Here is a 9,890-nt window from a genome sequence, read left to right as displayed (position 1 = left end):
CACTTGGCAGCCCTCACACTAGAGATGGTGGTCTTTCTGTAATACCCCATACATCCCACATAGCTAGTAAGTGATTAAGAAACAACTTGGACCTATATTTTCTGACGTCAAGTCCCATCTCTCCAAGCTGCTTTCTTACTTCGAGAACTACAAAGACAGAAATTAATAATTCCTTCCTTGAAGGAGCTGGCATGGGAAAATAATATGTGCGAAAATAAGATAAACACAAAGAAGTAAATGCCAAAAAAAATCTACAAAGTAGCCTCAAGGTAATTAAAAAAAGTCAAAAAGAGCTAACAAAATCTTAGGTTATATCAAGACAGAAGCAGAGTGCCCAGGACTGGAGAGGTGAGGGAAGAGTTTATAGCCAGGGGAGGTCACATCAGGCTGAAGATATTGGGGCTATAATAATGGACCTTTATAAACCACTAGAATGCAGTTGAATATCATGCTTCATAGTAATACCAACTCTCATTTCTATGGGCTTAAGGATTTATGAGCTGTTTTCTCACAATCCTTTGACATAGATTTTAAATAGTAGACTCTTAAGAATTGAAAGCGACCTTAATACAAAAGGAATCCTTGCTATAATATACCTGACTAAATGCTTATTCAATCTCTGCTCAAAGATCTCCAGGGAAAAGGAGGTAGTTATGTGACACAGTAGAATGATTGTTGGAGATGGGGTCAGGAAGGATGTTGGGACTGTCCAAGGAAGGATGACTAGAATGATCTCTACTTCATGTTCTATGAGGACTGGTCAATGAAACAAGTATGTTTAGCCTGGATAGAACTCAAAGTGATCTGTAGTAGATTTTTTTTTTATTCATTGGTCCTTTTATTAATTATAGGCTTTTTCTTTCTTTTTTTTTTTTAACAGTTAAGCATGGGTATATTAATATATACACATATACATATATACATAAGTATTGAAGTAGATTTTTAAGTACATGAAGATAGTAGGAAGATGGATTTGATTTTTTTCTGCTTGTTCCCAGAAGGCAGATTTAAGCTGGGGGTGGGGGTGGGGAAGCACCCTAATAACCCTTAAAGCTATCCTCATTTAGTCTTTGGAGGGAGTAAGTTCCTCATCACTGGAAATTTTCACCAAAAGTTCAAATGAGCATTTATTCAATTATTCATTTAAGTAACATTGATCATGTAGGTTGCTGAGTAGATTCTTGTTCAGGTATGGGATGGACCAGATGGATTCTGAGGTCCCTGAGGTTCTGGGATTCTATGAAGCTTTATGTTTGTAGATGAGAGTGTTTCAGCCGAGGGATGAGAGATTTTTAGTTTTAAGTTACCTGGAGAATTTCTGAAGACACAAAAGGCATCAAATGACTTTTGCCTGTGGCTGACTGAACCTTCAATCACAATGCTTGCTGGATGATTTGCTAATTACTCATTCTGGTGATAAAGGGGGGGTGATGACAGATGATGATTACATAGTGTCTTGATTATTAAAGTCCTTCCTGTTAATGTATGTCCGGCTTTATTCCTCATCTTCAGCTTTGGCATGTTTTTTCTCCTATTAGATTCTGAGCTCCTCAGGAATAAAGACTGACTTTTAAAAAAAATCTTTCTTTGTATCTCGAGAGCTGAACATATGGTATGGTTGGCACATAGTGCAGGTTGGCAATTAATAAGTGTTTAATGATTGACTCACTGAGAAGTGAGCAGAACCAGAAGTACATTGTGCACAGTAACAACAATGATGATCAACTGTGATAGATTCAGCTCTTCTCAGCAATACAATGACCTAAGACAATTCTAAAAGACTATTGATAAAAAATACTATCCATATCTAGACAAAGAACTATGGAGTCTGACTGTAGATTGAAGAGTACTGTTTTCACTTTTTTTTTTCTCTTGGGTTTTCCCTTCTGTTCTGAATCTTCTTTCCCAACATGACTAATGTTTAATAATAAAGTTTAATAATAAACTAATAAGTTTAATATAATTGTATGTGTATAACCTACATCAGATTGCTTCCCATCATGGGGAGGAGGGAGAATAGGGAAGGAAGGAGAAAAAATGGAAATCAAAATCTTATAAAAGTAAATGTTAAAGAAAATATTGATTTACTGAAAGTGGAGGTGTGCTTTCATGGATGTCTAGTCCCTCCTTATGTTCATGCTGAGTGACCTCTGGTGTGGGGCATAATAACCAGAGCTGGCATTCATATTTGATCGAAATTTTGCTGAGTACTTTGCATACCCTGTTATGTAAGAACCCTGGCTGATACAGTGGGTACTGCAGGCTATCACTGTGTCTATTTGACAAATGAGCAAACTGAGTTTCCATTGTCTGGAGGTAGGATTCAGACTCTAGACTTCTAGACTCCAAACTCAGCTTTCTATACATTCTACCAGCTTGTCTCTCTCCCTGTGGCAATGATTGAATGCCTGAATGACTCAGGTGTTGCCCTTTTGTGTTCTTTGAATGTTACAGATGGTTGGTTTTAAGGTGGCCCAGATGAGTGGTAGTGAGAATTCATTACCTTTTAGCCTGCCGGTTCAGTAGTGTGTGAGAGATGCCAGTCAGGGCAAAACTAGCAATGGAGACAATTGCATGTTGGCCAGATAGTCTGCAGGGAGAATATAGAATTATGGGATTGTAGAAATACACTTGGAAAGAAGGATTTCTGAAGTCATCCCCTTCAAGCTCTCCTCCCATTTAAAAAATGAGGAAACGAAATCCCATTGCAACTTAAATGACTAAGTTTATATGGGGAGCTTGCTTCAGAGGCAGAATTTGAATCCATTTTTTTCAGATACCACACTGTTTATCTTTCTTAAGGGGAAGGGAAGCAATAGAATTGTTTGAGCCCTGGGAAATCTGACCCTGGAAAAAAGAATCATAGCCTAAGTTCCCTCAGAGTTTCCTTACTCCCTGTACTCCACATACTAAATAGCTTGTTGTATGGCCCCTGCCCCCTCTGTAGTAACATCAGCCATGTTTATGAGAAGCAGTGGGGTGAAGTGGGAGAGGCACTGGGATTGGAGCCAGAAGACCTGGTTAAAATCAGTGCCATAAGTAGGGTGAGGCAACAGGATTTTTTCTTCCAGGATGCTTATATTTTTAAAAAGCACTGGCAGCACTTGATGGTTGTGGAAACAACTGAACTCAGTACTCATTAGCACAAATAATTAGTTACTACCAGAAGTTATCAGATGGTGAGTTTATAGTTCACACACTTCCTTGCTTTAGGATTGGAAAGATTTTTTTGGGGGGAGGAGATAGGGTCAGGTACTCAAGCGATCCAGTGTAGTGGAAATAATATTTGTCTTGAAGTCAGAAAGACCTTCACAGATTTTGATAGTGATTCTTTTTTTTTTTTAAAGTTAAATTAATTTATTATTAGAATATCCCTCTTAGTCCTGCATGCATTGGCTAACACAAAGTTGAACTTTTTGATAGTGATTCTGGGTGAGTTATTTCACTTTACTTTTTTGATTTTTTCCTATCAAATGAGAACGATCAGAACACCTGTCCCACAAAGTTGTGCAGAGGAATAAATGGGATTATATATGGGAAGAACTTTGCCAGTCTGGAAGGTTATCTTTAATCATAGATCTAGAATTGTAAGGGACCCAAGAACCACAGAGATTCTAAGATTTTTTTCCTCTTCTAATCCTCAACTACTTTAGTTATAAAAGGGGGATTAGTGGAAATGATATCTATGTCCCATCACCAGACCTTTACACTGACTCCCCCTTTCAACCTCCTACTGGCTATACCGGGAATTCATTTCCTCCCCTTTGCTCACCAGGGGCTTTCTTTATTTCTCCTTCACACTCCTCAGTGTTACGCTCAAATATGCTTCCTCTCTTGCGTTTGCTTTTTTCCCCTTGAGTATCAGTAGGGGAACTGAAAACTTGGTGGAAAGTCCATGGTGATGGTGGTGGAAGGGAGTGGGGAGAGAGCATTGAAGGCTGGAGGCACAGTGTTGCCCCAGCAAAGCTTTCAGAGAAAGGGTATGTAACTGGACTCCAGTCCTGTAGGAAGGACAAAAGAGGGGTTCCTGGGTCCAGTGAGCTGACACCCTCTTGTTTTTGGGAAGGAAGGAATAATCCAATGAGATAATGAATGGTAAAGCCTCTTTCAGATCAAAAAATACTATGTAAATAAATGTCAGTTACATTGTCTCTTTCATAGAATGTAAATAAATATCAGTTACATTGTGTCTTTCATAGGATGTAAATAAATGTCAGTTACATTGTCTCTTTCATAGGATGTAAATAAATATCAGTTACATTGTGTCTTTCATAGGATGTAAATAAATGTCAGTCACATTGTCTCTTTCATAGGATGTAAATAAATGTCAGTTACATTGTGTCTTTCATAGGATTAAATAAATGTCAGTTACATTGTCTCTTTCATAGGATGTAAATAAATGTCAGTTACATTGTGTCTTTCATAGAATGTAAGCTCTTTGAGGGCAGACACTATTTGCTTTTGTCTTTGCATTTTTTCGTGGCACATAAAATTAGGTGTTTTTAGATTGCTAGGTGACATCATAGTGCATAGAGTACTGAATCTGGAATCAGACTTATCTTCCTGAGATCAAATGCAGCCTAACTATATGACCCTGGACAAGTCACTTAACCCTATGTGCCTCAGTTTCCTCATCTGTAAAGTGATCTGGAGAAGGAAATGGCAAACCCCTTCAGTATCTTTGCCAAGAAAACTCCAAATAAGGTCTCAAAGAGTCAGACAAGACCAAAATGACTCAATGTACTGGTTGCCATAGAATCAAAATTCACTGATAAGGTTGTAATTCGATTCAGATTTTATTTCAGTTGGTCCTCCAAACATTTCTGGGAAGTAGGTGATATATTACCCTGTGCCCTCCATTTTCTAGATAAGGAAGCTGGGGCACACAGAGATTCAGTGATTTGCTCACACTTTCTTGTCTAATATGTATTTAAGGTAGGATTTGAATGAAGGTCTTCCTGACATAGAGCTCTATCCATTATGTCATTACCTAGCTGCCCTTCATAGGTCAAACACCCAAAGACACCTCATCTAGTCCCCATCCAAACCTATTTTTCAGAAGAGGAAATAGAGGCTCATGGTGATTAAGTGGCTTGCTCAAGCTCACTTGGGCATAAACATCAGAGGTAAAATTTGAAGCTGAATCCTCTAACTTCAGAGCCAATTCTTTTTCTACCATATTATGCTGACTTCAAGGAACTTACATTGTTAAAAATATAACCAACATCTTCCAGAGTCTAGTGGTGAGAGGGCTCTTTTTTGCGTGGATAACACCATGGGGGAATATATTTGGGGAAACTGAGGCACAGCTAGGCAAAGGGGCTGGCTCTAGGTCTTCCCATAAATAGCATTCAGGATACTCAGAACTTTCCTAGGTATTTTGAATTGTGAAACATAAGAACTGATAATAATAGGTTTGGAAAGAATGAAAGATAAAATTCCCCCGGCTGGGGAAGGGTTAAATATTGCACTACAGCCAACACTTTGGTCAGTGAAGGATGTGTGGGTTTGGTGTTTTTTCCCCCCCTGAGTATCACCTTATTTCTTCCTTCAGCCAAACAAAACTTTGAGTTAAATAGATTTTTCTGTTTGCTCTAAGTTGAAATATTTATTAATATTCATGCTGGCTCAAGTGAACTAGCTGGGGGGTAGTGCACCTCCCCCTCTCCCCAATATTGTGTTCTCTGGTTTGCTTTCTGAACCCAAGAGACTTTAAACATTTCCAATTGTTCTTAACAGACTGGTGTTAGGACCCAGCGAGGAGAAAGCAGCAACAAGATATAAATAGAGAAACAGAATGGGACAAAGTTTGAAGAGAGAACATGACATCACTCAGACTTTCTCTCCACCCAACGAGATCTGGGATGGAGGTGCAAAACATGAGCCAGACAGGGAAGGACTTAGCAAATCATTTCAATTCTACTCCTCTGGAGAAAGCCGGAGTGAGTTTGTGAAAAAAGTTCTCTGAAGAGGTTTCTTTCCCCCATTCCCTCCTTTTATAAAGAATAACTCAGAAGCACAGCTGGATAGACTGGGTGCTCCTGAACACGACAGAGAATACGGGAGACCACATGCTGAATGAGAGAGACTTCTTGGCCCCGAGTGCAGGAAGATTTTTGGGATTGTTTCTGGACAACTGTGCGTTTTGGAATTGGATTGATTTTTCCCACATTCCTCAGCTGTTCTAGTAATGGTAAAGAGTTTATCGATTCCTGAAAGTTGTTGAATTTTGAAAACACACATCCATGGCTCCGGACAAACAACGGGGACTGAGAGGACTTCTGAAATGAATTTTCTGAACTTGTATGAAGATGCCAATTTTACAAGAAAGTGAGAATTAATTTTTCCCAAAAGAAACAAAGTTTTTTTTTTTTTTTCTTTTTTTTTCTGTAACTCACCTCCCTGGAATCTGGCTTGAGCCATTTTAAAAAAAAACCTTTCGGAAGACCACCATGAGGAAACTACCTTCTCTCTTCTGTTGGTGTTTGTGGGTGCTTTTTTTGTTTTTGGAAAAGCAGGTAATTTTCAAAAGTATGAGAGCATAGAGGGTGGGGTAGGACTTGACCAGAATTTTATCAAAATTTCTTTATTATCTTTTGCTTTCTGCCTTATTATACAATATGATCTTTTTTTTTTTTTTTTTGTATGTGTATGCAGGTATCTGGAAATTATCCTCAAACACAGGGACATCCAGGTGAGAGACAATCTTTTTGGCTCAGTCCTCTAAACTTCTGCTAGAGCAGGATGGTCCCTGAGAGCCCCAGAAATCTGTGTTTGTTAAAGCCCAGATGAATTGGGGAATATTGGGATCACCAGCTTCTCTCTCATTTTTTTTTTCTTGGTGTACTACTGCTTTGGGTCTGAGCCTTACTCTAGCTCCCTATTGTGTACTTGCTTCTCACTTCAGATCTAGTGCCGGGGGGCTCACTCTGTCCTGTGTCCTGTTCTATGAAATTTTATTACAAAGGGGACAGCTTGATCAGCATATTTTCCCTTACTGATGTTTCTCTACTGTTTCCCATGTACTGTTCTTTACAACCATTTGTGTATTATGTGTGTAAATCAAACTCCACACATATACACATTCATATGAACCGTGAACCTCATGGTAGATTCAATGCAGTTTTGAAATCTGGGCGGTCTTCTTGGGGTTTTTTAACTTCCTATGTGCTGGTGTCCAAAGGTGAGTGAGAGTAATTGAGAAACCAAAGTTTTATGTTGACTACACATTTCTAGCTCAGCTGTAGACCAGAGAATTTCTCTTTGGTTGATTGGCTTACCTTAATTAAAGGAACATGGAACAGGTATTGCTGAGGCTGGCAGTATCCCATCAAAACAGAAAGATACCGGGGGCAGCTAGGTGGTGGAGTGGATAGAGCACCAGCCCTGAAATCAGGAAGATCCGGGTTTAAATCTGGCCTCAGACATTTAACACTTCCTAGCTATGGGACCCTGGGCAGGCCACTTAACCCCAATTGCCTCAGGAAAAAAAAAAGATAGCCCTGGATAGGACCCAGAGCATAGAATCTGAAGGCAAAGGATGCAGATTCAAATTCTGATTACACTGTTTGATTCCCCATAGGACCTCCGTCAAATAACTTCTCCCTTTCTGGTTTTGTTTTTTCATTTATCAATTGAGGTAGTTGGATTAAGATGAACTGTGTTGTTCATTTCATCTATGATGGAGGCAGTTTAGGGAGCATACAAAGACATGAATTCAAATACAGTCTCAGACAATTACTATTCTATGACCTTTGGGCAAGCCACTTAATCTGTTTGCCTTAGTTTTCTCAACTAAAAAAAAAAGGAGATAATAATAGCACCTTCATGATAGGGTACTTGTGACAATCAATGAAATAATATTTATAAAACTTGACACAAAGTAAGTATTACATAAATGCTAGTTATTGTTATATAAATATAAAATTAGCACAGTGAATACAGTGATGGTTGGAGTCAGAAAGACTTATCTTCTTGAGTTCAACTGTGACAGCTACAAGTCACTTAACCCTATTTACCTCAGTTTCCTCATCTTTCAAATAAGCTGGAAAAAGTATCTTTGCCAAGAAAACCCCAAATGTGGTCATGGAGCATGGGACATAACTGAGCAAAGCATATGATTATATTCACATTAATATGTGATATTATTTACTCCATTAATATTTTATCATATCGTGTCATGTTGCATCATATCATATTGTATATTGTATATATTATAATTATATTACCATGGCATGTTTTCTTATAAATTTACTGTGGGCTGATGGGAGCCTACATAGATAATTGTGATAACCATTAGGAGCCAAGGCTTGATTTGGAACAAGAAGAGCTGGGTTGAAATCCTAACTCTTCTGCTTATTATCCATATGATCACATGCACCCCTCTCTTGGCTTCCTCATCTGAAAAAAGAAGGGAGTTGGATAACATGGCCTCCCTTGATCCTATGGCCTCTGTGCATTTGATAGAGGAGGGATGGAAGAGGAGATGGAAGACTAGAGTTCAAGTCAAGACTCTGACCAGACTGGCTATGTGATCCTGGGCAAGTCATTTAATCTATCAATCCTTCCTATGCAGCTGTTTTAAATCATAATTTGCAGAGAGAGCTTTTTTAATGGTACTTCCCATAATAAAGAAATCATGGACTTAGCCATGTTTCATTATCTTCCTAAGCTCAGTTTCCATAAATATAATTATATGTAATTATGTATGTATATATATTTCTATCTTTATACAGTCTCTCTCTCCTTTTCCCTCTCTGTCTTTCTCTCCTTTCCCTTTCTCTTTCTCTGTCTCTGTCTCTCTCAGTCTCTTTCTTTCTCTATCTCTCTATGCGTGTTTCTCTGTCTCTTTGTCTCCTTCTCTCTGTCTCCCCCCTCTCTCTTTCTCTTTCTGTCTCTCTCCTTCCTTCCTTCTGTCTCTGTCTGTCTCTGGCTCTCTCTTGTCTCTGTCTCTCTCTCATCTTTTTCTCTCTCTCTGTCTCTATGTCATCTCTCTCTGACTCTGTCTCTCTCTCTCTCTATGTGAGGATGCTACAGGGTTGCTATGAGGCTTCTATAAGATAATATGCTTGAAGCATTATATCCAGATGTGCCTATGTACTGCTGGGCAAGTTACTTAGTTTCATTGAGCCTCAATTTCTTCCCCTAAAAGGAGGTGGTCGGACTGTGTTGCTTTAGCATTTAGGGAACAATAATACCATCTGTGCATGCATTGTTGTTCTGATGTTGAGGAGAGGTCTCTGGGAAGCTCCATTCCTTGTCTCCACCTTCTGAAGGAACAAGCTTTTAATGGCCAACCCAAAGATATGTGTTCTTTTTCCTCCTGTCTTCCCTTGTTCCCTTTCTCAGTATTTTCTTGCAGATAATAATCCTGAGAGATTTCCCCACTGCCTAGCACAGTGCTTGCCACATGGTAGATATATAAATTGACTGCATGATTAATCTGGGGGCAACCCCAGGGTATCATGGACATAGTTATCAGCCACTGAGTTTGAACCTGTGAATTTTTAACACAGTTCTGGCATGCCTTGTGGAGAAGTAGCTTCTGCTGTCTTGATTCATTTCTCTTGATAACACAGGTAGGGAAACTCCCCCAACTTCTAAGGTCACATTTCTTTTTTCCCCCTAATTGTTTCTTAGATCCATAAAGGACGTTATTGGATGGTCCAAAGTTTAGAGGATACTGACAGACCCTTTATCAGGCAGAAACAATAAAACTTAGCCCCCAATTAGCAAGAATAGTCAGTAGGAACTAGAAAGCTGTCATCTAGTACTTCAATGTACTCCAATGACCCCATTCCTTTGCCCAGCTATATTTTTTTTCCCCAGGGGTGGCCTCCCCAGCAGTGGTCTTGGTGTCTGGAGAAGGGAATGGGCCATCTTTGTTCTCC

At 39.2% G+C, this 9,890-nt stretch overlaps 1 protein-coding gene across 3 annotated transcripts in view; it reads left to right on the top strand.

Annotated features, from left to right (window-relative positions):
• Positions 1 to 5,754: 5,754 nt before the first annotated feature.
• ADGRD1 (adhesion G protein-coupled receptor D1) overlaps positions 5,755 to 9,890 on the top strand; it is a 437,033-nt gene continuing 432,897 nt past the window's right edge. For 2 of the 3 annotated variants that reach the window (XM_023496952.2, XM_031948391.1), the window contains exons 1-2: positions 5,755 to 6,518; positions 6,658 to 6,694. In XM_023496952.2, the coding sequence (XP_023352720.1) occupies positions 6,453 to 6,518; positions 6,658 to 6,694 (103 nt within the window). In that variant the 5' untranslated portion in view covers positions 5,755 to 6,452. The remainder of the gene's footprint in view (positions 6,519 to 6,657; positions 6,695 to 9,890) is intronic. The other variant, XM_031948389.1, reaches the window with a different exon arrangement.

This window comes from Sarcophilus harrisii, chromosome 1 (assembly GCF_902635505.1).
Source record: "Sarcophilus harrisii chromosome 1, mSarHar1.11, whole genome shotgun sequence".
NCBI classification, from domain to species: domain Eukaryota; kingdom Metazoa; phylum Chordata; class Mammalia; order Dasyuromorphia; family Dasyuridae; genus Sarcophilus; species Sarcophilus harrisii.
The sequence above is the reverse complement of the archived record's forward strand: the minus strand, read 5'-3'. Positions and strand labels throughout refer to the sequence as shown.